Source organism: Exophiala aquamarina, assembly GCF_000709125.1.
Source record: "Exophiala aquamarina CBS 119918 chromosome Unknown aczIA-supercont1.4, whole genome shotgun sequence".
In the NCBI taxonomy this organism is placed as follows: Eukaryota; Fungi; Ascomycota; class Eurotiomycetes; order Chaetothyriales; family Herpotrichiellaceae; genus Exophiala; species Exophiala aquamarina.
This window is the reverse complement of record NW_013550584.1, coordinates 1,391,110-1,418,170: the sequence shown is the minus strand read 5'-3', so window position 1 is coordinate 1,418,170 and position 27,061 is coordinate 1,391,110. Positions and strand designations below refer to the sequence as shown.

Sequence of the window (27,061 nt, the reverse complement as noted above, 5' to 3'; positions counted from 1 at the left end):
TGAGACTATCACGAACATCATTGGAAGGGCCATCTTCTGGGGAACAAGGAAGCAGCGCATAACCATTACCGTGGCATTGGAATCACCTTCCCAATCGAGATAGAGCTGATAGATCTCAAAGTCGGACTTCTTATTGCTTCTCTCACCATGGAGCATGGCCTACCATTGGACACGGCTGATTACTTTTCATTGATCTATAAACAGTAGAAGGGATACTGTTACTCCTAGGGCACCTACCACGTAGTCGAACGGGTTCATAGGGACCGGCAAGGCTGTTGTCATGAGTACAAGTACATCGTAGCCGTAGTGCACCCAACAAGATGAAGATCGTGCCTAAGTTTAGAAATTGAAGCTTCCAACGAGTGACACAAACACGTCATGGGACCAACCCGTGGACCTGTGACATCCTCTCATGTGTACGGAGTACTTCAGGGGAGCTACACGAGTTCGACCAGAGAGCATGGACAAGTCTTGCGGAGAGTAGCCACCTAACTTAAACAACTTAGACCCTGCGGATGTGGACTTCGTTATTGGTGCGGTACCGCGAATGGCCTTGCTTGTCGTCGGCACGCCCTCCCTCTGCATCCCTCTGTGTCCCTCCGCGTCCCTCCATCCCCACGTCCATCATCACTCCTATTCGTATTGCCATCACATTGCATCCTTGATCTCCACCAACCCAGGCCTGCCGTTGCTCACTGGCCCTCTCTCGTCGCCGTGATCGCCTATGGAAATACTGAGTTCTGACACATGATTGCAGAGCCTTAGATGGCAGCAACCGAAAAACCCACCGCCATCTCGCCACGCAACCCCCAATTCATCGGGGACTATCATCATCACCAACCCGTGCTTCTTTCTGCCCACCATTCCGAACGAAATTAATCTGGTGGTCTGTTCAAACTTGCCCACCCTTCTTATGTCTGGGGAGGCCGCTCCCTTGATGTCGAATGCCAGTGCCTGGATTTCAGCCTCGCAACACTCCCGGTAGCCAGTCCCAGTTCAATCGTCATCCATCCCTTTTATCGCCTTCCAGCGCCGCAGCTGGTCCTTCCATCGAGCTAGACACCTTTCAGCCCGACCGTGGTAAAGAAAGAGATCGCAGAGGGCGGGGGAAAAGACTTCAGAAACTTGAAACCCTCGCCGAACGAGAAGCCATGAAGTTCTCCCACAGTATCCAGTTCAATGCGGTGCCGGACTGGAGCAGCAACTACATCTCCTACAGCAACCTAAAGAAACTCATCTATACTCTCGAAAAGCAGATCAACAAGCCCCCAGGCGAGGTTCAAGATGAGGAAAACACCACTTTGCTCAATGGGCAGCTGGACCCTGATACCACCTTCAAGCGCATGCTCGACTCCGAGCTAGACAAGGTCTGCTCCTTCTACCGCTTGAAAGAACTTGAGATCTTTGGCGAGCTCGATCAACTGCTCAAGGATGCTGAAAATTACAAGAACGAAACTAAAGACATTGATATGGAGGATGTGGTCGACCTCGAAAATCGAAGGAAGGTCTCGAGGTCACAGAGCATATTCAACGTGCCTTTCCGGCGAAAGAGGAGGACTTCCACTATGAGTATCAGTGTGGAGGAGGAACCTGAAGATGATGACAGCGACAGCGATGCCGAAGACAGCGCCCATATGATCAAGAAGAAACCCCCCACGAAGCCGAGAAGCAAGAGCGTTTGGGCTGGCTCAGAACACACTTCTGGCGCAAATGGCGCCATGTCGGAATCTCGAGAAGACCTGCGCTCCTCAGCCGAGTCGGCTTTTCTCAGGAGGAGGCCTAGTCTGGCTCTGGAATTGGATGCTTCCGACCCTGGCCAGCTATCCGCTCTATATGACTCGGCCATCAACTTGAAGAAGAGGATCATCAGCCTGTACGTCTCGCTAGCTGAGTTGAAGTCCTTCATCCAGCTCAACCAAACCGGTTTCAAAAAGGCCGCCAAAAAGTTCGACAAGGTGTGCGACAGAGATATTCGGAAAAGCTACATGGATAAAGTCGTTAATCGTTCGTACCCCTTCCTTGATACCACCATTAAACGTCTCGACGAGAACATTGATAAGGTGGAAAAGGTCTACGCTGAGATCGTCACGAAGGGTGACCAGAATATGGCTCGTAGAGAACTTCGTCTCCATCTCCGTGAACATGTCGTTTGGGAGAGAAATACCGTTTGGCGAGAAATGATCGGTATCGAGCGAAAAGCACAAGCTGCCAATTTCGGCATCAGACAGACTCTTCTGGGTGGCGCACAGGACCCTTCCCAAGCCAGATTACAAGGAGATCGTGATACAGTGGATACCAAGGAATTCCAGACGCCTGTCGGTCGATATCGCTGCCCGAGGTGGCTGTTCAGTTCGACTTTCTTCGCCCTGGTCTCCATCTTGGCCATCTTCTTAGTCCTTCTGCTCGTTCCCATTATGAAGAAACCAGAACAGCAGAATTGCCTGGCCATGCTAGTCTTTGTTTCCTTACTCTGGGCCACCGAAGTTATCCCTCTGTTTGTCACGTCACTTATGGTTCCGTTCCTAGTGGTGGTGCTGCGAATCATGCGGACCGAGGAGAAGCCATATCAACGGTTGGATTCAAAAGCAGCAACCAAGGCCGTCTTCGCAGCCATGTGGACGCCAGTCATCATGCTACTCCTAGGTGGCTTTACTATCGCCGCAGCTCTCTCCAAATACCATATTGCCAAGATGATGGCAACTTTCGTTCTCAGCAAGGCCGGTACGAAGGCGCGAACCGTCTTGATCACCAACATGTTTGTTGGGATGTTTCTGAGCATGTGGATTTCCAACGTCGCTGCTCCTGTATTGTGCTTCAGCATCATCCAGCCAATGTTACGCAATCTCCCCGCCGACAGCAACATGGCTAAAGCTCTCATTTTGGGTATTGCATTAGCTTCCAACATCGGCGGCGCTGCTTCTCCCATCGCTTCGCCTCAGAATATCATCGCTTTACAGAATATGAAGCCCAACCCAAGTTGGGGAGTATGGTTCTTTATCGCGCTTCCAGTCTGCATCATCACTATTATTCTTATCTGGCTCCTCCTCCTTGTAACATTCAAACCCGGCCGAGGCATCACCATCGTTCCTATCCGGCCCATGAAAGACAAGCTCAACGGATTGCAGTACTTCATCATCTTCGTCACCCTCGTGACCATCGTGCTCTGGTGCACCTCGCACCAACTGGAAGGTGTCTTCGGAGACATGGGCGTGATCGCAATTATCCCGATGATTCTGTTCTTCGGCACAGGCATCCTGACGAAAGAGGACTTCAACAACTTTCTCTGGACAATCATCATCCTCGCCGCTGGAGGCCTGTCTCTCGGCCGTGCCGTCAGTTCGTCTGGTCTTCTGCATACGATCGCCAAGGGTATCACGGACAACGTCGCTGGGATGAGCGTCTATGGGGTGCTCATTGTTTTCGCTTCTTTGATCCTCGTGGTTGCCACCTTCATCTCCCATACCGTCGCCGCACTTATCATCTTGCCCCTCGTCCAGCAGGTTGGCGCCAATATGGCCGAACCTCACCCTAACCTGCTCGTCATGGGTAGTGCCCTGATGTGCAGTGCCGCAATGGGTTTGCCAACTAGTGGATTCCCGAACATGAGTAAGTCTCCATTTCCCCCTCTTTAATCTATCCTTTCTCTTTTTGAAGGCGTTCAAAAAGCAATACCCCTGATTGGCGTTCCATCTCTTTTTCTCTACTATCAACAACCGAAATATTCACTGACCATCTCCTCAAAGCCGCAATCATGATGGAAGTCCCCGAGACCGGTGTACGGTACCTGCAAGTCAAGCACTTCCTAACCCGAGGTGTCCCCGCGTCTATTCTCGCGTTCGGCGTCATCGTCACCGTTGGGTATGGCTTGATGATAGCCGTTGGACTGTAAGGAGAAGGAAAAGAAGACACGTGTGTGAAAAAGGCACTAGGGAAAGGAATAGAATAAAGGGAGTAAATGCCCTAGTCGTCTGAACGCGTGATTGAAGGAAAGACGTTGCTCGAATTATTGTACAATTTATCTGATGTGCTCTCCCTAAATGCCTCCCAATTCTCGCCCTTTTTCGTGCGTAGAGAGAATGGATCGGCGAGGTATATTGACATATAACCAAAGTGTTGTGTAGTCGCATTTTTGTGTGCATCTCATTGATGCTTTACTCGGTCGGTTTGATCAGGATAATATTTTGGAAGGCTCTCCTATTCCCATTGGATGCAAAAGGAGGTTGTATACACGATATTACAAACGTATGCACAACGTGATGGGCTCTCGAGTCTTTTTGACTTTTGCTTGTTTCAGCTGAGGCAGACGAACCGCATGGCGAATATATATCTATATGTATACCTACACCTGAGATTTTGGCACATGAACATGCTGCGGGCGCATGGTTTATCTGGTTGAGACAAAATGGGGAACAGAATTACAAGTCCTACTGACGGCAGTTTGTTTCTGGTCTCGGGGTAGTGATACTGATGGTGATGGTGATAGTTAGTGCTGCTGGCATGGCCGCAAGATTTATTGACCGCCGCCGATTTGGCCAAACCTTCCTTCCTCTCCTTCCGGGCTGGATTTGTTCCCAGGAAGAAGGAAGCGCCGATGCGATTTCATTTCGAGGCCGGGCTGGTACGGCCTTGTGGAATAGTGTAGTAGCATTATTGTCGCCAAATAATAACGTCGATTTGTGTTAATGCTCGTGACGGTTGCGTGGTGTCGCGATCGCATTGCGCAAGAGGTGTTTGCTCTGCTTTACCCTAACAACCCAACAAGGCTGTGCCTGGGAGTGTGCTGAGGCTGGTGACTGCTGTGATACGTCCTCTACCTGTAAGAATGACCGCTCAGTGCATCTCAATAGCAGATCTGTTGTTCACGCCCGGAGCACTCAACCCGTTCTTGGAGGGGTTTGGTTTGTCCCCCCCACCGGCAGGAGTAGAGAGCACAAGACTCAAGTTGGATCAGCGCACGTTTCGACTTCTTCGGCAACAGCAGCCCGGTCCTGTTTCTTCGACCTCTTGACGTAGAAATACTGGCCGATCCGCCTCCCCTGCTCGGAGTCTCCTCTGGACATGGAGAACGGCTTGTCGACGATATCATGCGCTTTGGCCTCCGCACCGCGATTGCCAACGAGAGGAATGTTTTGCTTCTGTCTCCTCCTGATTGTGCCATTCACGCCGACCTTCTCCTCCTGCTTGAAAAACTCCTCCAGCTTCTCCTCCGTCATCATCGAGGCCCAGACATTGTCGCGCGTCTCGTCGCGGATCGACACCAGCGGCTGCACGCCCGTGGTGTCCACCTTTTGAATCTCCTTCACGAAGTGCACCTGTGCCCGCAGCGTTGAGAGCATTTCTTCCTCCTCGGCGTCGTCTTTCGGCGGAGGCAATGCGGATAGTTTGAGCAGGTGCCGCAGCTTCTCTTTTGTGATCTCTTGTGTGTCTTCTTGGAATTGCACGAAGCTTGCCGTCGCTGCAGCAGCGGCAGCTGCGGTACCCGGCGGTGTAGAGCGCTGGTTTGTCGGCGGTGCTCGAGGTGGAAGGAGAGATGCGACGGACCAGGTCGGCCGTTCGAGAAGCTCGCGGATCTGTGGGTTGATTTTGATGTCTTTGACTATCGTCTGGTTTGGTCTCAAGCGCCCCCCTACATTCATGTAGCTGATTCGAGGCATTCTTAGAGCTAGGGAGGGGGATCGTGATGAGGAGGAGTTGGTGGTAGGGGAAGAATGGCCATGGGTGCTGGCACAATTGATCTCGGCCGCACGTGAAGCGAGCGGAAAAGTTGACGAGGCTCGCCCACAGCCTCGGCCTGGCACCCTTGCAAGCTAACGGCTATGAGTACGTACTGGCTTGCCAGTGCCACTAGTGGGTTTAGTATTTAGTTACGGTGCTTAGGCGCTCAATACACGTGACTTATAATGCGAGCTTGACTCCACCCGAAACTCTTCCAACTCCATGGAGATCTCAACTCTCCAAAGGCACTTTTCTTAGGTAATTGACCATTCTTCTCGATGCTCATCAAGATCATCGAGCCCTACAATATTATCCCTTTCACCCTAGGGAAGAGCCTCGATCTGATCCTATGGCAGACTCCTCTTTGGCAGGATATTCCGCGTGGTTGGTCCCAAGAGTCGACCGCTCTGGCTCTCACAATCGACTCATTCTTCGTATATATGTCTTGCGATGACACAGACGTGTACATCAAAGCGAGGATCATATGCCGGCCGACGAATATAGGATACATTGTACTATCAAATGTGATGTGGTCATGTCACATATCTCCTCTCCCTGGGGTGTCCATAAGACGACTTCATGGCCAGCCATATCTCCGCACGATCAGGATCACGCCAGTACGCAAAATATGCAAATATCTCTTGGACAAATACACCTCCTTCTTGGCCCTAAGGCCTTTCCACCGTTCTCTGTTCCTTCTTGCCACCGCTTGGGTCAAATGGCGAGATAAATGGCCATGAGTCCACATTGACGGACCAATAAATCCCGTGTCTGACGGGACCATACCCGTACTAGAGTTACCCCGAATCCACTCTAGGACAAATTCGGGATGCTGCTTCAAGGCCCATAGATAAGAGGATGGTACAATATTTCCTCGCTTTCATGCCCTCATTTACATCCCGCGGATCTTCAAAGCCACTGCAGCTCCGATCTGGGCTCGGTTTTATCTTTGACTGTGACAAGATATTCACGTCATACGTGCCATCGAGCCTATTATCGTTTTGCGATCCACCCACGGTAAGTGTACGACCACACCATGGGCGTGATGGTTCCTTTTTTTCTCCTTTGTTCGCGCATTTGCTTAATTTATTTGTTTTTGGACGCCTTTTTCCAATGATGTGGTGCTAGTCGGGCAAAACGTCGTCTCTTTACTTCGTGTAGAACCTAAAAGCAAGATGGATTCTACAAGCGTCAAGGCTGAGAATGTCCATATAAGCGAGGTCGCTGTGAAGGATACCATGCAACTTATCCGAGGAGTAGCACCCCCTTCACCACCAGCCACAGATGAGAGCTGCTCAATCGCAGAAGACGAAACAGTTGAGATTCCCCTGCCACCGCCCACGACTATTCCCACCGAGACTCTAGACATCGACCTCAAAACCCCCGACAGCCATGTGCCACGAGATCCCAGGCTAATTCGGTTGACTGGCGTCCATCCCTTCAACGTTGAAGCACCACTAACCGCCCTATTCAACGAAGGCTTCCTCACCAGCCCAGAACTGTTCTATGTTCGCAACCATGGAGCAGTACCACAAGTCTTGGATGAGGATATCCCAGATTGGGAGTTCTCTGTTGAGGGACTCGTCGAAAAACCGATTACCATAAACATGCGTCAACTCATGAGCGAGTATGAGCAGGTCACTTATCCCATCACACTGGTATGTGCCGGGAATCGACGGAAGGAGCAAAACATGGTACGAAAGAGCAAAGGGTTTTCTTGGGGAGCTGCTGGACTATCGACTGCACTATTTACCGGTGTGATCATGGGCGACGTCATCAAACGAGCGAAGCCTACAAGGAGGGCAAAGTACGTCTGCATGGAGGGAGCGGATAAACTTCCAAACGGGTATTATGGTACGTCTGTGAAGCTTAACTGGGTTCTTGATCCCAATAGAGGTTTCATGCTTGCCTACAAAATGAATGGCGAGATGCTACGGCCCGACCATGGCAAGCCACTTCGTGCCGTCATTCCTGGTCAAATTGGTGGTCGATCTGTCAAGTGGCTGAAGAAGCTTATTGTCACGGACGCACCAAGCGACAATTGGTATCATATATACGATAATCGAGTTCTACCGACCATGGTATCCCCTGAAGAATCGGCGAATGACCCCAGATGGTGGACCGATGAGAGATATGCTATCTATGATCTGAGTCCCAACTCCGCCATCTGTTATCCTCAACACGAAGAACAATTCTGCCTATCTGACGCCCCCAGCAGATACAGAGCCAGGGGTTATGCATACAGTGGTGGTGGACGACGTATCACTCGTGTCGAAATATCTCTTGACAAGGGTAAGACGTGGAGACTAGCCAATATTGAATATGCTGAGGACAGATATCGCGAAGTTGAAAAAGATTTATATGGCGGTCGCTTGGATATGTCATGGCGGGAGACTTCCTTTTGTTGGTGTTTCTGGTCGATCGATCTAGCCACAAGTGAACTTGCAGCTGCAAAGGATATGTTTGTGCGAGCCATGGATGAAAGTATGAACGTCCAGCCCAGAGATATGTACTGGTCCGTCTTGGGTATGATGAATAATCCCTGGTTCCGCGTTACCATCTCTCTGGAGGGAGACTACCTGCGTTTTGAACATCCCACACAGCCAGCTCTGCTGCCCGGTGGCTGGATGGAGAGAGTCAAGAAGGCAGGTGGGAACTTGGCCAATGGCTTCTGGGGTGAAAAGCTGGAAGGAGAGGATAAGGAAGTGACCGCAACTGAAAGTCCAAAAGAAATATCGATGGTCAAGGAGGGCTTGAAGAATACCATCACCATCGATGAGCTCAGAAAACACGGTGGAGAGGAACAGCCGTGGTTTGTGGTTAATGGTGAGGTGTATGATGGTACAGCATTCCTCGCGGGCCACCCAGGAGGAGCTCAGAGCATTATTTCAGCTGCTGGTCTTGATTCCACTGAGGAATTCATGGCTATTCACAGTGAAACCGCAAAGGCAATGATGCCAACCTATCATATTGGATCTCTGGATGAAGCTTCAAAAAATGTGTTGAGTGAAGGAGACTCGGAAACGAACCAATCGGGAGGTCCTACCGAGACTTTTTTGCAATCCAAAGTATGGAAGAAGGCCATTTTACATGGAAAGAAAACCGTTTCTTGGGACACACGCATTTTCACGTACAAATTGGAACACGACGCGCAGCGTCTTGGCTTGCCGGTTGGGCAACATCTCATGGTACGACTGCGAGACCCTGCAACTCGAGAAGCCATTATTCGAAGCTATACCCCTATATCGGAAATCAATGACAAGGGCTTCATGGACATGCTTGTGAAAGTCTACTTTGCAAATAAGGAGAGTCAAGGAGGGAAAATGTCTCAGGCAATGGATGCCCTTCCCATCGGCCATTTCATAGAGATGAAAGGTCCTATCGGCAAATTCGAATATCTCGGAAATGGTCGTTGCTTGGTCCAGGGCAAAGAACGGACTGTCAAATCATTTGTCATGATATGTGGCGGTAGTGGGATCACCCCGATTTATCAGGTCTTTCGGGCAGTCATCCGCAACCCGGAAGACACGACGCAATGTATCATCTTCGATGGAAATCGCCTCTTCGAGGACATCTTGTGCAAAGAGGAGCTGGACCGTCTCGAGCAAGACAATGGTGATAGGTGCAAGATCTTGCATACGCTCACCAAGCCTTCGGATGATTGGAGGGGTCTTCGTGGTCGAATTACGGGCCAGCTTGTCCAAGACAATATTACGAGAACTGAGGAAAGTTTGGTACTACTTTGTGGTCCTGAAGCGCTGGAGAAGACAATGCACAAGGCGCTGCTGGAACAAGGTTGGACGGAGGACCAACTGATGTTTTTCTGAGTTTCTGTACCTGTGTGTTTGGATTTATTGTCCGGAACTGGTACTATAAGAATGTTGCATAAGAGCCTGGTACGGCGTGGATAGCACTGTCGATTGACTATGTGTGTAAAGAGACTGGAGACTCACGAATTATGAACACATCAAATGATGAAAAACGTACGAGCAAATGTTATGGGTGCGTCAGTAGAACCCTAACGTGGCAGGCAACCTTTGTCGCCTCGTTGTTCGAAAATCAAATAAGAATGAAATTCATGACAATACAGCGTGAATTACAAATTACAATACCGTTCCAAAAGACCACCGGTGGCTGAGATCTGGGCCAAGCCTCGCGTTATCTCACCGGCCTTTCTCGGCCACTCAGAGTTTGTATCCACCATGATTTCCTTATCTCTACCCGGCATCGTTTCAACAACACAAAACCCACACCCAACCGACAAGTTGTTTCCCCGTGGAGAAAGCTAGATCGCTCGGGTCTCAACAAAGATGGACGATGCGCAGAATACCAGCCGATCGTCTTTTGCTAATACCATATACATCAGGGAATGGCAATGGACTCTTATCTATTGGCCGATCCTTTCCGCCTGGCTGTTGGTTGCTCTGCTGGTGGAGAGCTCAGATCTACATACCTCGTACACACCTTGAATCGTCGCCGGATTTTCGTGTGGCCTCGACGTCCCCGCGGGCGTGGCAGAGCCTCGTTGATAAGCCATCTTTGCTGGTTTCCGTTGGTCGGCATATTCACAATGCGATAGTATCCAAGGTCCGCGGACTCAATGGGTTGGCCCGCTTTGGGGCATCTTCCAAAGGAAAGTGACATGCTCCGATCTCTGCCATTTTCTTTTGGTTACTTCCTCTCTTTTCCTTTTCGTAGACTTCTTTTTACGCTTGCCTGTTTGTTTTCCTTCCTGCGTGAATACCACCCAAGGCTGTTTAACGTTCTAACTCTCAGGACCATTCCCTTGGCCGGCAGCTTGAAATTGGTGCGGGAAATCACGAACCATATGCGTAGGTAGTGCTGAGGATGTCTTGGGCGACATCATCTCCTGGTATGGCTATCAGTCGCGCCCCGGAGGCCGCAGATGTGACTGGTGACGTGCCAGCATCCGCTGGGCGGAGGAAGAAGGTCGTTGTTGTTGGACTGGGAATGGTTGGCGTGGCATTTGTGTGAGTGGGCGTTGTCAATTTTACAAGGTGAATGCTACTGATTCTCCAACCCAGCGAGAAATTGTTGAAACTGGATGCAAAGCGCAAGGAATATGATGTGGTGGTCATTGGCGAAGAACCCCATCTCGCGTACAACCGAGTCGGACTCACCAGCTTCTTCCAACACAGACAGGTCGAGTCACTCTACCTCAATCCCGAGTCTTGGTACCAGGGCCACGAGGCAAGCTCTCTCAGTTATCATCTCAACACGCTTGTCACCGAGATCAAGCCTCAAGAAAAAGCCGTGGTCACTTCAAAAGGCGACACTGTCTCATATGATATTTTGGTCTTGGCAACAGGATCAGATGCTCTTTTACCAAAGCACACCCCTGGTCACGATGCAAAGGGGGTATTCGTTTACAGAAAAATCGAAGATTTAGAGAACCTGATAGCATTCTCCTCTACTGTGAAGGGGACAACGGGATGCGTTGTTGGAGGTGGCTTGCTTGGACTCGAGGCTGCCAAAGCCATGATGGATCTTGAAGAATTCCAACAAGTCAAACTCGTCGAGAGGAACCGATGGGTGTTGTCACGACAACTGGATGGAGATGCTGGAGGCATGGTGGTTGAACTTGTCCGTGCCTTGGGTCTGGATGTCATGCTCAGCAAACGCGTTGGCAAGATTTTGACGGATGATGCAAATGCCGTCAAAGGCATTATCTTTGAGGATGGTGAGCAGATGGACTGCACTTGTATCATGTTTGCTATTGGCATCAAAGCCAGGGACGAGCTTGCGCGGAAGGCTGGTCTGAAGTGTGCCGATCGAGGGGGCGGTATCACCATCGACAACGACTTGAGGACAAGCGATCCTAACATCTATGCCATCGGTGAATGTGCGAGTTGGGAGAACCAGACCTTTGGTCTCATCGCTCCGGGCGTCGAGCAGGCCGACGTCCTTTCATTCAATCTCACCCAGGCCAAAGTCCACGCCCCAAGAACATTCAAGCGACCAGATTTGAGTACGAAATTGAAGTTGTTGGGCGTCGAAGTAGCCAGTTTTGGCGACTTCTTCGCCGACCGGGATGGGCCTAAAGACCTTCCTAAACGACATGTCAAACGAGAAGAGAAGAAAGATGTTGCAGGACAGGACAGGGTTAAGTCGTTACTCGATGGGCCACCAGCACCGGCTGTCAAGGCACTCACATATAAGGATCCATTCCAGGCTGTGTACAAGAAATATCTGTTCACTATGGATGGCAAATATCTGCTTGGTGGTATGATGATTGGCGACACCAAAGACTATGTGAAGTTAGTGCCAATGGTCAAGAACAAAAAAGCTCTGGATGTGCCTCCTTCTCAATTCATCATTGGAGCGGCGAAAGACGGCGACGACAACGGCGACGATTTGACAGACGACACACAGATCTGCTCGTGCCATAACGTCACCAAAGGGGACGTCGTCGGAGCGGTCAAGGATGGCTCTTGTAAATCCATCGGCGATGTCAAATCATGTACCAAAGCCGGTACAGGCTGTGGTGGCTGTATGCCGCTGGTTCAGTCCATTTTCAACAAGACCATGAAGGAGATGGGCAATGAAGTTTTGAATCATCTGTGCCCTCACATCCCATATTCGCGAGCCGATCTTTACAACATCATCTACGTCAAACGACTCCAGAATTTAGGTGAAGTCATGAAGGAAGTCGGTACCGATCCCAATAGTCTTGGGTGCGAGCTATGTAAGCCCGCGATTGGTTCGATCCTCGCAAGCTCTTTCAACAAGCATATCTTGGAGAAGCCCCTGCGTGGACTCCAGGACACCAACGACAAATATCTCGCAAACATCCAACGGAACGGCACATTTTCGGTTGTGCCTCGCGTGGCTGGTGGGGAGATCAGCGCCGATAAGCTGATCGTCATTGGCCAGGTTGCAAAGAAATACAACTTATACACGAAAATCACCGGTGGCCAACGTATTGATCTGTTCGGCGCGAAAAAGCAAGACTTGCTGAATATCTGGAGTGAACTTGTTGCTGGCGGTCTTGAGTCAGGTCATGCATATGCCAAGTCACTTCGAACGGTCAAGTCATGTGTGGGGACGACATGGTGTCGTTTTGGAATTGGGGACTCGGTCGGTATGGCAATCCGGCTTGAAGAGCGATATAAATCAATCCGAGGCCCGCACAAGATCAAAGGTGGTGTTTCCGGTTGCGTGCGGGAATGTGCCGAAGCACAAAACAAAGACTTCGGCCTGATAGCCACGGAGAAGGGGTTCAACATTTTCGTGGGAGGCAATGGTGGAGCGACGCCGCGGCATTCTGAGCTTCTGGCGAAAGACGTACCTCCTGACGATGTTGTCCCGATTCTCGACCGTTACTTGATGTTCTACATTCGAACAGCAGACAAGCTGCAAAGAACTGCCAGATGGGTGGAGCAGCTTCCCGGAGGCATCAAATATCTTCGGGAGGTGGTGCTCGAGGACAAACTGGGGATTTGCGCCGAACTGGAAAAGCAAATGCAAGAGCTTGTAGGGACATTCTTCTGCGAATGGACCGAGACAGTCAACGACCCAGAAAAAAGAAAGGCATTTGAACAATTCGCCAATTCATCCGAGACCCAAGAGCCTGCGGTGGAGAAAATTGAGGAAAGAGGACAACTTAGACCAGCGTACTGGGCGGCGGACTCGGTGCTCGACAACTTCAAGGGAACAAGATGGAGCAGTCTGTCGTGGCAGCCAATGGTCGAAGCGAAGAAATTCCAAGAGATTGACACCGGATCCTCTCAGACAGTGATCAGAGGCGACACGCAGCTAGCAGTGTTTAAGCTGAAGGGCAAATATTACGCATCTCAACAAATGTGCCCGCACAAGCGAACCTTTGGGTTGTCCGACGGGTTGGTCGGTGAGACCTCTTCCCTAGACTGCAAGGACAGCAAACTCTACGTCAGCTGCCCATACCACAAACGGAACTTCCAACTGAATGGAGAAGTCGACTTCGAGAAGAAAGACGCTGGCGCAGGATCATGCTCCAACGACGCCAGCATGTCGATTGCGACGTTCCAAGCCGAAGAGCGGGACGACGGCTGGGTCTATCTCAAATTACCACCCGTGCAGGAGATGGATGCGGTGCTGGGAACAAGTAAATGGATCGTCAAGAAAGAGGAAGGACCCAAACCATTTGAAAGTCTGGACAGGAAACTTGGACTCAATAAAGGGTTGAGGGCATCACGGACAATGGGTGCGATGCCAGGAACTGGCAATGTCAACGCTCGCACGGTGGCTGTTGCAGCGCAAAGGAGGATTGACTGGTAGGTAAGGACAGGATATAAAGTGTTTTAGCAACGTGTATACCAAATAAGCGTGGATCGGGCTGGGATGGGTGTGGGCAAGGTATGAGATAGCTCCAGTACATAGATGGATCATACGACTTCGAAATGACATAATGACATGATGAGATGATGAGATGATGAGATCCAAGCATTCCAATGGACTTGGAGGGCACAGCCACATCCCTGATGGCTTTGCTCGCCAGGGGCTGGGAATTCAGGAGGCGCCTCGTATTGATAACCTACAACATAGGGGCACGTGAGTGGCGTGAGCCCTAATTTCTGATTAGTGAAGACCATTAGGATGATGGGCTGATCAATGACCAAGTCTGCTCCCGTGCATCGGAAGACTGGAACAATGTGAGATGAGCATGCCATCTGTTGGTTTCAATAGGTGACACTTAGAACATGGGAGGATCGCCTTCGGGCTGATCTTCAATGATGAGTGGTGTACGGAGTCCTGCGTATACTGTTGAAGTGTGGCTGAACGGCCAAAGGGAACACGTTTCTATTTTCAGCCGCAGCCGATTCCCCAATGAAACTTGGATGAAAGAATGGGTTGAATAATAATGATGATAATAATGAACGCATGCACTATTACGGAGAACTTGGTACCTCCGTACGAGTAATTATGATGAAGCCAATCCTTTCCCTGCGTGGCGGCCCTGATCGCCTTTTTATGCGGAGGATGTGGCCAGTTTGTTCGGTTGCATCGACTTACAAACTGAACGCATGGACTGATCCATTCATTCACTCTTCTCACTCTTCTCACTCTTCTTACTCTCCCAAGCCTAGTCCATGATCCTCTCAGCCGTTCTTTTGTAAAAGCCATTTCGACCGTTCACTTGGTTCCCTTCCTGCTAAGCCCGGTTTGTTCTGTTCTGCTCCACGACATCCCAACGCCAGGCCAACATGCGCCTACAACACGCCTCACCCTTCTTCCTCGCCTTCTACGTCTTCCTCCGACCACATTGCGTTCGAGCCGAGCCGCAGTGCGCCATAGACCCCAATTCAATCGTTACCGATGCATGCACCTCATATTCCGACCTCGAGACTTTAAACGCCCAGTTGGCTCCCTCGCTTGAGGAGCTGACCCAACGAACCGACTTCTTCGCCTATTATAGATTAAACCTGTACAACAAAGTCTGCCCTTTCTGGAGCGACGAGAACTCCCTCTGTGGGAACCGTGCCTGTGCGGTCGACACCATAGAAGATGAAAGCGAAATACCCATGATCTGGCGAGCGGAAGAATTGAGCAAACTGGAGGGGGCGAGGGCCAAACACCCCCCTCGAGCCCTGCAACGAGAGCGGCCCAAGAACAGGCCCTTGCAGTACCAGCTGGGAGAGAATGTCGATGAAAGCTGTGTGCTGGAAGACGACGACGAGTGCGACGAGCGAGACTATTGTATCCCTGAAGACGAGGGCGCCGCCGGCAAAGGAGACTATGTCAGTCTGGTCAACAACACCGAAAAATATACCGGTTACTCTGGAATGGGTGCTCGCCAGGTCTGGGATTCCATCTACAAGGAGAACTGCTTTTCCACAAAGGCTCCGAGACATGCAACCCTGCAGCCGAAACCACTTCAAGCCGCCCAAAGCCTTGCGAACATTTTCCAAGAATACGGCCGCCACAAAGTCGATGCTACGGATGACCTGTATCCTCTGGACGACGAATGTCTCGAGCAAAGAGCATTTTACCGAATCGTGAGCGGAATGCACGCTTCGATCTCGACCCACTTGTGCTGGGATTTTTTCAACCAGACAACTGGAGAATGGGTGCGCAATCTCGACTGCTACAAGGAGAGACTCCACGGCTTCCCCGAGCGGGTGTCCAACGTTTACTTCAACTACGCAATCCTCACACGTGCGGTCGCGAAGGTCAGGAAGCACCTGGAGTCCTACACATTCTGCTCCGGAGATCCAGATCAGGACTACGAAACCAAGCAGAAGGTCCTCGCATTGGCCGACAAAGCGGCATCTGGGCCAAATACGTTCGACGAGTCTGTCATGTTTCAGGATCCCTCTGTGATCGATCTCAAGGATGACTTCCGCAATCGATTTCGGAATGTGTCTCGTCTCATGGACTGTGTCGGATGTGACAAATGCCGACTATGGGGCAAAGTGCAGACCGCGGGGTACGGCGCCGCATTGAAAATCCTATTCGAATACGATGAGAAAAAGAACGGTGAAAATCCACATCTGAGGAGAACCGAACTGGTCGCATTGGTCAACACTCTGGGCCGCGTCAGTCACAGTCTGGATGCGATCCAGAGATTCCGATATGCCGTCAACACCGGTGACCACAACGTTCTTGACTCCACAACACCGATACCCCAGGCAAAAGAGCCAGCCGCTGCAGAGAAAACAGAAAAGGCATCTGACACGGTGCATGACGAGGACGAGGACGAGGACGTCGACCTGGACCAAGACCCGTACGAGAGCTCCGAGCACCCGCAACGCGCTGCTCGAACCATTTCCGAAGAGTTCAGGGACGAGTGGAACCTCGTCTGGCGCACCTACGTAATGGTTCTGAAAAGCTGGTACGAAATGCCCTTCAAATTCGCCGCCATCATGGTCATGGAGCTGAACCGGCTCTGGAACTACTGGATCGGGCTGCCCGTGCCGCCTCGATCGTGGGATTTCCACTTCCCTACCAGGGATGAGTTGTAAGAACATGGGAAAGAAAAAGCTGAACATGTATTTATGGAGATGATATGCCAAAAAAAAAGAGGGGGGTTGTGGGGGAAGAAATTCACCTGCGCCTCTTTCTAAGATGGATATAAAAAGGACAGTAGTGAGCATTTTAGCAGTGGCTGTATCGTTGCATAGCGTGGGCGTTTTGTGATGGGGGCTAGAGACTCTGAATAAGACATATCGTTCAGATATGTAGATATATGTATATTTTTGGGGGCGTTGCAAAAGAACATTGTGTGTCCTCCATACAGAAAATACAATCAATATCTTGAACTGTCGATATCAATGTTCATGCGCAAATAACCCCTGCCACCGTCACGGATCTCGACCTGTGCAGACCGCGGACTCACGGCAGGGCAGCCACTTAACGCGAACACGCGAGCCAAGAACCGCGTTGCCCGGACAACGGGCCTCGCGTTTTGCGGGACCTGTACGCTGCACCTGAACCTGTACCTCGACCGCGCGATTTTGTAATACATCCCAATTGACGCGTCCATAGCTTGTCAAACCAGATCTTAGCAAAAAGGGGTGGGGCGGAATGAACGACGAATCTCAATCTCGGATCTCAACCTCAACAATGACACAACGACACAAATATAATCCCAATGGGACGCCGTGTCCGTTGATCACAGGATCTGCAGCGCCTACGAGGGCGGCAGCGACCGCAGGAAGGGCGCACGGTAGTTTCCCCGACGCCAATTGGCGGGACAATTCGATCTGTAGTGATGCCGGTGGTGGTGGTGACGGTGACACGACGGCGAATATTGAATTCACGTCGGCGTTTGATCGACCGTCGTTGATGACAGGCGTGCGGCCGAGGAGGCAAGGAAGGGGCAATGGGAAGGGGAATCGGACTAGGACTGGGACTAGGCTCGGCTTTACTATCTACGATGATGATGAACAGCAAGCTTCGAGTGGGAAGCGGGCTATCATCCCAGCCACTGCTGCTGCTGCAACGAACACGCTGGCCATGCCAGCCAGGAGAAGCGCGACTGCCCAGCCGCCGCAGCGCCCGACGCATAGAGTGTCGTTTGCGCCGTCGTCGAGGAACGTTGGTGTCCATGTCGAGGGACAGCCGGGAATTGTCGCAAATGAACGTGAAGGTGCTCCGAGGCCTCGCAGGCCCATATCACAGGCTCCACTGCGGCGGTCGCTCGTCAAGCCTGACGGTGGTTCGAGAGGCCACCAGCAGCAGCAGCAGCAGCAGGAGCTCTCGTCATTACCAGAGGACGACACGGTCATTGACTTGGGTATGACAACAAACACGACTCAAATCCTAAAACCCGCGCGGCGCGGCACAATCTACATCCCGAATGAAGACACGACGATGCCGAGCATGTACATGGGAATATTCAGCCCGATCAAGGACCTGGACACGCGCGCGATCGTCGAGGCCGCCGGTGTGCCCGACTCGGAAATAACTGGGATTGCCGCACAGATGGCAATGAAGAGGGCGAGGGCGCCTACGTCAGCATCACGGCGTCAGTTCACAATTGCTGCGTCACCAAGAAGACTTGGAGGGCCGTTGCAGAACGTGGCTAGACCGGTGCAAGAGGCTGCTGAGGTGGAAGATAGGGTTGGGCAGGGGAAGGGGAAGGAGAATGTACCGCCTGGTCTGGTTCAGGGTCGGAGACAGGATAATGATGGGAAGAAGGAAATGATGAAGAAGCCAGCCAAGCCAGCACCAGCGAGGAGAGCGTCAACTATTATGGCGACCATGCAGAGCAGTAAAGATGGAGAGCTTCGACCGTTGGCAGACGATATGGCGAAATTGAGCCTTGTGAATCTGGAAGTAAAGCGGCCCAGGCTATTCGCACCTACTGCAAGCTCCTCGGGCAAGGCAATGGACCAAAACGTACCCAGCAGCAGCAGCAGCAGCACAAGAGGTACGAGTTCGAGGTTGGGTCGGGATGCCGGCTGTTTCAAGCCCGCGGCCACTCATAACGATGCAGGTAGAGGTATGGCAAAGAAGCCATCTCATTCTCTCGGAACCAGGCTCCTAGCACCACCACCACAGGTGCAAGAGCGCACATCCGAAAAGAAACCTGCTGTGCCCAACCGCTTCGTCCTCCCAAACATCAACATCAAATCTGGCGTTATCCCACTCACTCAGGCATATCCTCTCCTGACAGAAGACCTCGCAACGCCAGCCATGTACGAGGAGAATTGGCTGAACCACCAGCAGATAGCGATCACGCAACTGGTGAACAACCTCTTCGAGACATCCGCGTCTGCATCAAAGCGAGGAGTGATTGCAGAAGGGATGCTGCTGCGTATCAGGCTGCTTGAATTGTACGGGAACGCCGAGAATGTAATGCTCTTCAAGCGGCTGCAAGGAGCTCTGTTGTACGGCGGCCTCCGTGTGCCCTCGGAGGCATTGGCGGGGGCAGCGAAGCTGAACAGTGACGTGGGCAAGCGCAGAGCGTTTGCGGACCTGTGGCTTACGACATATGATGTTGGATATTTGAGAGCCGCGCTTGAAGTCGTCATTGGTCGTCAGTGTGGAGGAAGAGCATCATCATCGCCGTCAGACTCGCCATCCGGTTCTCTGAGGAGGGACAGTCACGAGGAGATGCCCTCCACTACTAATCATAGTACTCGGAGGCGCCATTCGTTGCGAAGGTTCATCGAGGCTTTCTTGATACGCAATGAGGATGGAGCACCAGATGAAGCAGCGGCCTCAACGTTGTCTCACGCAGCCCATGATTCATGGTCGTACCAACGAACCCTACTACGGAGTCTCATGCTGATCAAGTTGCTGGATTACACACCCACTACCATTGGTGGTTGTCTATTCCAGTCATCATCAAACCACAAGTCATCGGCCAGTCTGCTGCAAGCGCTGTTTCAGATGCTCAGCCCAAGCGCAGGAGATCCCAGCCGGGCACTAGGTCATATTGGTTATACTGTACATCATGTTCAACACCCACTGGAGGAGTATAGCTATGAGATTGAGAATCTCGCTGTTGACCTGCGGGATGGGGTCCGCTTGACAAGACTAGTCGAGTTTCTGCTTCCTGCCAGCGAGAATTGTCTGTCGGATGAGGATGGGGAACGGCAACAGCAACCGCAACGAGATTGGCCCTGGCGGCCATTGTCTCAACAACTCAAACTCCCCTGTGTAAGTCGAGCCACGAAGCTACACAATGTACAAGTGGCGTTGAATGCACTACACAAGATCCAAGGCATGGCGACGTTGATGCAAGATATCTCAGCAGAAGATATTGTGGATGGATTTCGGGAAAAGACTGTCAAACTTCTTTGGGGGTTAACGAATACGTGGGGTCTGGGAGGACTGGTTGACTGGGCCGATGTTGAACGAGAGATTAAAAGGCTTCGTCGAGCGAACGAGAGCACAGACGATTGGAAAGGCTGTCTCCTGACTATCCCTGAAGGTGGAGAAGCGACAGGTCATACAAGGTACAAGGCGCTGTTGGTATTGTGGGCCCAAGTGGTTGCAAAGACGAGAGGCATCCTGGTCAAAAATATGACAACAAGCTTCGCGGATGGACGTGTATTCGAGAGCATTGTGGACGAGTACGAGCCGTATATCATGCCCATTGGTCAGAAATCGACCGGCCGCAAACACCTATCTGAACGACTCAGGGGGCTAGGGTGCAGCGAACAATTTGCTGGGTTATTCAGCCATTCGGACTCATCATCAAAGCGGATACACGTCTTCGATCAGGATTTTGTGACGGCTGCGTTGGCATTTTTGTGCTCCAGGCTACTTGGCCCGTCCAGAAGTTCGAGAGCGGCGGTGTCGATCCAGAGATCATGGCGTCAGCATTGGGGTCGAGTTATGGATGATCGGAAAAGTCAATTGAAGATGTTGGCTGATGAGTGTGCTGCGATGGTCTCTACCACTGGTCTTCATCAGGAGGTGGGCGCCACACGCAAGCATGACGAGGCTGAGCCCAAGTCCGATGAGGCGACGGCAGTACCCTTGAGTCAGAATGTCGATGAGGCTGACATCTGGTTAGCTCTTTGATGGTCTGGTTTAGGATGTTGTGGACCACCCAGTGAGACGAGCGTGTTTGGGTATCTTGGGTCAAATTAATGTTGCAGCGCTATTCTTCATATACCAGTACATAGGACCCTAGGTGTACGACGTCAGCGGTGAGTGACCAAACAAACAATTTCAGGTTCTGTAAACTATTGATAGTCTACCACGGAATCTGTTACCGAGTGACCCTGAACTGACCCGGATTGCACTCCATACTAAGAAGCTTCCACCGCACTTGGGTTGCACGGTTTGCGGCAGGGGGGCAGGTGGGCGAGGCGAGGTTCAGGCACCAGAGGCCTTTTCGAGTCCCACGACATTGAGCACATAAGGTCTCAATATCAGGCCTGGCACAGATTTGACGGATGCCGTGAGATTACAGATATGAGGCCACATGGTGAGGTCTAGGTGTGCCAAGTCCTCGTACTGTATACCAGCTGGAACACGATGTCTCGGACGCTCCACGCTTCAAACAGAAAGGAAAAGAAAACAGGGATCGGAATGATCCAGGGAATGGGAGGCGGTAATGGCTCACTGGCACTGGCATGGGAAACAGAGAACCGATACAAGCAAAGACAAGACATCTTCTGCCTCTAACCTATTTAGGGCAGCACGCACACGCGCCAAGGAAGGAGTGATCCGATGGAAGGAGCGTTCTGATTCTGAACTTCCGATGGCCGTCCGTTGTGCTTGCCCCAAAAAGACCTCGGAGTAAACAGGTCCAGTAGGTGAGGATTGGCATGGACGTTGAGAGTCTGACCCTGGAACAGCATACGGTACAACTAGCTGTACATCAAACTCCACTCCTCGAGCTTCACGGATGCCGGGCCGGTACATCTTGCGAGCTTGCGACCACTCAGAGATGCATCGGCAGATCACCCGCCCTCCAAGCCGTGCCCCAGAAATACGTCGTTTTATGTCAAAGAAAAAGGGTCTCGCTAAAAGGACGAGCGATGTTGGATGAGTTTCTCCGAGCCTCGTATGCATGGGAGCCGCCCATCCACTCAAGGGAGCCGCCTTGCCCTCCGAGATTCGAGGCTCGAATGGGAGGGGGGCTCTGAGGCTCCTGCATTCCGCAGGTGCAGTCGCAGGCCCAGGTGCAGGGTATTACATAAGTCATTGGACACGCCCCTGCCGTCGAAGCGATCCGTGAACTTGGGCCGCCCCTCTTTTGCTCTTTGGAGTTAGCCTGGGTGCCACCCCCTCTGGGCGCCCTCGTAGGTGGCCCCCTCGGTGCCCGCCCAGGTGCCTCCATGCCCATTCGCCTTGCTAAGTTGCGAGTAGGTCACTTCCCTCGTTGGTGGTACCGAGGTTTGGCTCGGGGTTGCCCTCCTTTGGACGGATGCACTGTATGCACGACACGTACGGAGTACTCCTCCCTACTGTACCAGTACTCCATAAGGCAAGCAAGAATGATATCCGGAAAGGGCAAGTGACAGCTCAAGCATTTCTCGCTATTTTGGCCTCTGTCCTCTATTCCCTGTTCCATCACTAGAATCAATTGGGAAGGCCAAGTCTCCCGCCTCAAACCACCTGCCCATCAGAGCATGTCGCATGTGCTCTGTACCAATTGCGGATACCTTCCCTTGGACGGAGCACCGAGTCCCCCTGTTCTCTCTTGTCTATTCTCTGTGCTCTGTGCTCTCTTCTCCATTCACTCTTGCTCGCGTACGGAGTACCTCGTACTCCGTACGCGCACCCAGTATCTTGTGTCTCGTGCAGAGTCTGCAGACCCTGTCGATAATATCCACGTCCATGGTGCATATTCGCCATCCCCTGTCGGCCTGAGCATCCCACCAGTGACACGACCACTGACACCACTCCTTGTCCCATCTCGCCTTCTCGCCTTCTCCCCTCTCTGTTCCTCTGCTCCTCCATCCCAACTCTGGATCGAGCTTCCCACCCACTTCCCTCCCCTTTCCCACGGCTCGGTACGAAGTACTCATGCCGTCCCATAGAGCCATGGAGCCATGGACCCAGACCCCATTTCCCTTGACCTATCCGCCCTGGCCTTGTCTCTAACCCCAGTCTCGTCGCCTCTTCTCAACCTCCCAAGTGGAGTCGTGTAACCAGTCCCAGTACTCTGGGTCCCCGGTTTTCACCCTCGTATTTATCCGTCAAAACTCACCCTGTTCGGTCGCCTTGGGTGGGCAAATCCATGTCAGCTTGTCGTGCTAGACCTGACTTGATGATGCCCATGATTCGTGTATCCCACTCAAGGGTTTTCTGGCTTGTTCTTGAGCTGGAAGAGCTTCGGCCCCTCGCCCCTCTACTTGCCACCCGTATTGAGGAATGAAGCGACCATACTTTAGACTTGTTTCAATTCTGATTCTTCTCACTCCATATTATGTCTTACAAAGACTAGTTCCTTCTCATATCCTCCTTCCGACTCCAGGGACCGGGAACGCGGTACGTAACCCGCAATGTCTCTGTCTCTATCTTCGCTCCCACCAGAGCTCCTTCATGAGATCCTCTTATGCTTGCCAATCTCGAATCTTCTCTCATTTGCTTGTACATCCAAAGAGAACTTCACCACTTCGACCCTGGCACTTCAGACACTCCATTTAGCCGTTCTCCCTCGCCGGATCTACGGTGTGCTGACATTCCTCAACTCGTACCATCTTGACGACAATGATGACGATCCAGATGCCTACGATGGCACCCCTTCACTCCACCAGGTCATCATTCCATCTGAGCTGCCCACCCATTCCCTTCAAGGTTCCAAGAAAGCAGGAGCCCAGATATCACGAACATCCAATTTAACTCCAGTGCAATATCGAGAACAGCTGTTCGCGTTACAGAACAAGCTTGCATGCTCGGTCCTTTCAACGTCTGCCCTTTGCAAAATCCAAACTCTCAGCCTTCATCTTTACGAATTGACTTCTCCCGAACTGGCCACTGTTCTCGCAACATCATTCGACAGTCTGAGAAATCTCCACCTCAATTTCTCGCATCCTTACATCCACGACACTTGCCTGCCGGCACACTATTGGACATCGCCCGTTTTCTTGAAAGGTAGCCCAGTCTGGAACTCATTGGCCGGCCTCGGCGATCTACACGCTGCAACCCTGAAATTGGGGACCTTGGAGACCCTGACCCTCGAGAGGGCTGGAATCACGAGCGTGCAGTTGCGGAAATGGATAGCCCAGAATCCTCGATTGAAGCAAATCACTCTCAGGAATGTTCTAGGTGTGGACCATGATTTTGTCGAGTGGTTGGGAGAATACTACTCGCCGAGGACTAAGATTGGCCGTGATGCCGTCCGAAGAACGAACGAGACTGAACCTCCAGCAAGACTGCAAAAGCTGGCCTTGGAGCACTGCTCGTCTCTGATCCTCAAATCCAAGGCCGATTTCACCTGGTTGGATTCTCTCTTCGACTTGGGCCCGAGTTCAGGTACAGGTACAAGTCGGAGGTATGGAAATGCATCCTACAAATCCTACTATACTACCACGCCGGAATGTCTGCAAAATTTCTCCCTGCTAGGCTCCAATTCCAACGCAGTCTTCACCAATAACCTCCTCTCATACCTGGAAGAAGGAAAACCGCGCGTCAAGCAGGTTACGCTCCCGGACGGACGGATCCTCGTCGCTAAAAGCGGCCAACAACAACAACAACAACAAATCCCGTCAAGGAAATGTCCTCATTCTCGCGGGACCGCGGCTCGAAATGCAAGCACTCGAAGTCTCAACGATGTTCAAGTCGATGACGATGCAACCGACAGCGACGATAAAGATGATGAGCGCATTGCGGCCCAGTCGTCATCCTCATATGACCGAAACTTGCGCTCTGTGTCGTTTCTCAGCGAGATGAAAACCCTTGCCGCGTGGAACGGGCATTGGGGTGCGAACACTAGTGGCGGACGCTCCCCCGAGGGCCGGTCGGCACTCGCGCCTGGCGATGCCACAATCGAGGTTGATGAACGCCATATCGCCGTGTTATACTCGGCTCTTGATAATTCAAGGACGTTGCGGCCGACTGTCAGGCGGATGAGGGCGTAATACTTATCAAGGGAGTCTTTTGGGTGAAGGAAGCGTTCGAGCTGGTATGACTGGTTTGGTTGATGGATGATTTGATCATGGTAGTATCGGATACGGCCAAATACGGGATACGGACAAATATGGGATACGGAAACATGCTTGCGGATACTCATGATGGAACAGAGCACAAGACGGGACGCGACAAACGACTGCAACGAAACGAATTTATCCGGAGGGCGGGGCAGGGAGTTCTTACGAAACTAAACACCTACACAAACAATGGCGCATTGACATATATCCTCAGCTAGGAGTTGGGAACGAATTCGGCAGGGAGATGAAAATCAGGCTTGCGATATCTCGTGAGCGAGGTTGCTGCCCGCATGAATGAAAGCGAATTGAGGAATTGGGTGCTCGCTGGCAGGGTAGATGGCCTTTGATTTTCAGCATGGGAACTATGTATATATTGGTTGAGTGTCTGGGTAGTGGGAACTGGCACCCAGGTGGACGATATCCCCCCTCGAGAATTAGACATGTACTTATCTCTTTCGTCTTTTCTTCCCTTCTTCTAGCTGTCGTCAAAAGAACATACAACAAACAGCTTGCGAAAGAAATCAAGGGTCCGCGCTTTGACCACGTCGTCTCCATTTATTGAGCGTGACGAGTGACGCGTGCCCCGCATCTCCAAAAACGCGTCTCCCTTCGAAGTCGTCACTTATGTCCAAGTCCGCCAGCCACAACATCGCACAACTGAACTCCACATACTCTCATATGTATCTCAATCTCCACGTAACGCACCATAGACATGGACGACTCAATCTACGATACATCATGGACCCTGTACTCTATCCCGTCGCCAACGACATCACTTCGTGCTCTCCTCTCCTCGCCTCCATCGACATCTCAATCCCCAAGATCCAGGTCTCCCATTCTTGAGAAGCATGCAGAAGCCTTCCAAAACTCCCTCGTTGATCGGCATCGCCCACGCTACGAAGATGAAGAAGAAAGAGAGAAACTGGGTGGATTGCGAGCCGTCTCTTGGACGAGACTTGCACCGACAAGCCGGGATGAGGCATCGCCCCGCAGGAAGCAAAAGCGCAAACGCAACGAGACGACCCTCGACGATAGTCACATAGCACTGGAACGAGGCCTACTGGTGTCGTTGGTCTACGACAAGGCGACCTACAGATTCGCCATCATCAGCGCCCAGCAGCATGGAACCTCCAACAAACGAACCAAGACGTCCGCTTCTAGCGACTCCTCCTCATCACGAACAGCCGACGAGGCGGACAGCGCAGCCATCGTGTTAGCGAAAGCTTCGCCCGCAGTCTTCAAGGCCTTCCACGGCTATCTAACCAGCACCTTTGCGATCCAGGATATGCACGCACTCAAACTGCCACCTGCGTTCCTGGCATCGACGCTCGCGAGGTATATATCGAGTATTTACGCCGTGCTCTCACAGACCACATCAGAGCGCCAGCTACCGCAGGACATGAAGGCGATTCTCGGCACGATCAAACTCTCGATCAGCTTCTCTGCGCCCATAGCGCCGAGCCTGAAGATGCTCGACGTCGAGGTACCGAGCGAGAGCGTGCTGGTGGCGTTGCGCGATTTGGACACCGACAGAGACGGTCGAGACGGTAGAGAACGCAGGGGGCGGGACGATCCCACCGCACAGAGCATATTGAAAGTGCTAAGCAGATGGGTCCACGAACGAACGGGAATCAGCCTCCCTCTCGGCCCCGACGAGACCCAACGCACTGCCCCTTCTCAATCTCACGCATCATCCACAAATCCAAATCACATAGACCCCGGTAACCCGGATCCCGGCAAATCCTCAGCAGACGCAGCACACGCGCCGCGTTCAGAACCCCCGATGCGGGTATCACGCATCCTCTCCGCCGCCTACGCGATCTCGAGCGAAGGCCGGCTGAAACTCTCCTTGAAATCCGCACAGACCTGTGAGGATGGGCCTGCCGACGGCGACCATGGTGGGGATTTCGCACGCGACGGTTCATGGAATGTCGTGCGGAAGGCGAATGAGACCCTCCTCGCCGCTGCAGTGCAAGAGGCCGCCCGCCAGCTGAGTGAGGACTCGTGAGTGCAACTCCCGGACAAGAGCGCGATGCGAGAATCGTCTGGTCTTCTCCCTGCGCCATGCGTCATGATGTTATGATACCTAGACGAGGTGATGATACGGGAAAGAGACTGTGTTTGTTTGGGTAAAGCATAGCTGTGCATGACGATAGATAGCCCCTCTGATGGCATTTTAATGCTCAGGGCGAAATGCTCAGCTCCCACCAGTAATTTCGTTGCCGCCTTTTACTACTGCCATGATGACAAAAGCGCTATATATCTACCAAAGGTAAATTCCCCCCCCC

General features: G+C 52.0%; 8 protein-coding genes across 8 annotated transcripts; 7 read left to right on the top strand and 1 right to left on the bottom strand.

The window, feature by feature from the left end:
• Positions 1-944: 944 nt before the first annotated feature.
• Positions 945-3,889, top strand: A1O9_05623 (uncharacterized protein; the record flags this gene model as incomplete). The annotated part of the gene is made up of 2 exons (XM_013404841.1): positions 945-3,606; positions 3,744-3,889. 2 exons carry the CDS (start codon positions 945-947, stop codon positions 3,887-3,889), a joined length of 2,808 nt encoding a protein of 935 aa, XP_013260295.1.
• A 1,048-nt stretch (positions 3,890-4,937) lies between these two features.
• Positions 4,938-5,654, bottom strand: A1O9_05622 (uncharacterized protein; the record flags this gene model as incomplete). Its single annotated transcript, XM_013404840.1, has 1 exon — positions 4,938-5,654. One exon carries the CDS (start codon positions 5,652-5,654, stop codon positions 4,938-4,940), a length of 717 nt encoding a protein of 238 aa, XP_013260294.1.
• Positions 5,655-6,890: 1,236 nt separating this feature from the next.
• Positions 6,891-9,542, top strand: A1O9_05621 (nitrate reductase [NADPH]; the record flags this gene model as incomplete). The annotated part of the gene is made up of 1 exon (XM_013404839.1): positions 6,891-9,542. One exon carries the CDS (start codon positions 6,891-6,893, stop codon positions 9,540-9,542), a length of 2,652 nt encoding a protein of 883 aa, XP_013260293.1.
• Positions 9,543-10,590: 1,048 nt separating this feature from the next.
• A1O9_05620 (nitrite reductase [NAD(P)H]) lies at positions 10,591-13,992 on the top strand (the record flags this gene model as incomplete). Its single annotated transcript, XM_013404838.1, has 2 exons — positions 10,591-10,706; positions 10,761-13,992. The coding sequence occupies 2 exons, from the start codon at positions 10,591-10,593 to the stop codon at positions 13,990-13,992; spliced, it is 3,348 nt and encodes a 1,115-aa protein (XP_013260292.1).
• Positions 13,993-14,918: 926 nt separating this feature from the next.
• Positions 14,919-16,676, top strand: A1O9_05619 (uncharacterized protein; the record flags this gene model as incomplete). The annotated part of the gene is made up of 1 exon (XM_013404837.1): positions 14,919-16,676. The coding sequence occupies one exon, from the start codon at positions 14,919-14,921 to the stop codon at positions 16,674-16,676; it is 1,758 nt and encodes a 585-aa protein (XP_013260291.1).
• A 601-nt stretch (positions 16,677-17,277) lies between these two features.
• Positions 17,278-20,691, top strand: A1O9_05618 (uncharacterized protein; the record flags this gene model as incomplete). Its single annotated transcript, XM_013404836.1, has 1 exon — positions 17,278-20,691. One exon carries the CDS (start codon positions 17,278-17,280, stop codon positions 20,689-20,691), a length of 3,414 nt encoding a protein of 1,137 aa, XP_013260290.1.
• A 2,435-nt stretch (positions 20,692-23,126) lies between these two features.
• On the top strand, positions 23,127-24,704 carry A1O9_05617 (uncharacterized protein; the record flags this gene model as incomplete). The annotated part of the gene is made up of 1 exon (XM_013404835.1): positions 23,127-24,704. One exon carries the CDS (start codon positions 23,127-23,129, stop codon positions 24,702-24,704), a length of 1,578 nt encoding a protein of 525 aa, XP_013260289.1.
• Positions 24,705-25,485: 781 nt separating this feature from the next.
• A1O9_05616 (uncharacterized protein) lies at positions 25,486-26,781 on the top strand (the record flags this gene model as incomplete). The annotated part of the gene is made up of 1 exon (XM_013404834.1): positions 25,486-26,781. One exon carries the CDS (start codon positions 25,486-25,488, stop codon positions 26,779-26,781), a length of 1,296 nt encoding a protein of 431 aa, XP_013260288.1.
• Between the last annotated feature and the right edge of the window lie 280 nt (positions 26,782-27,061).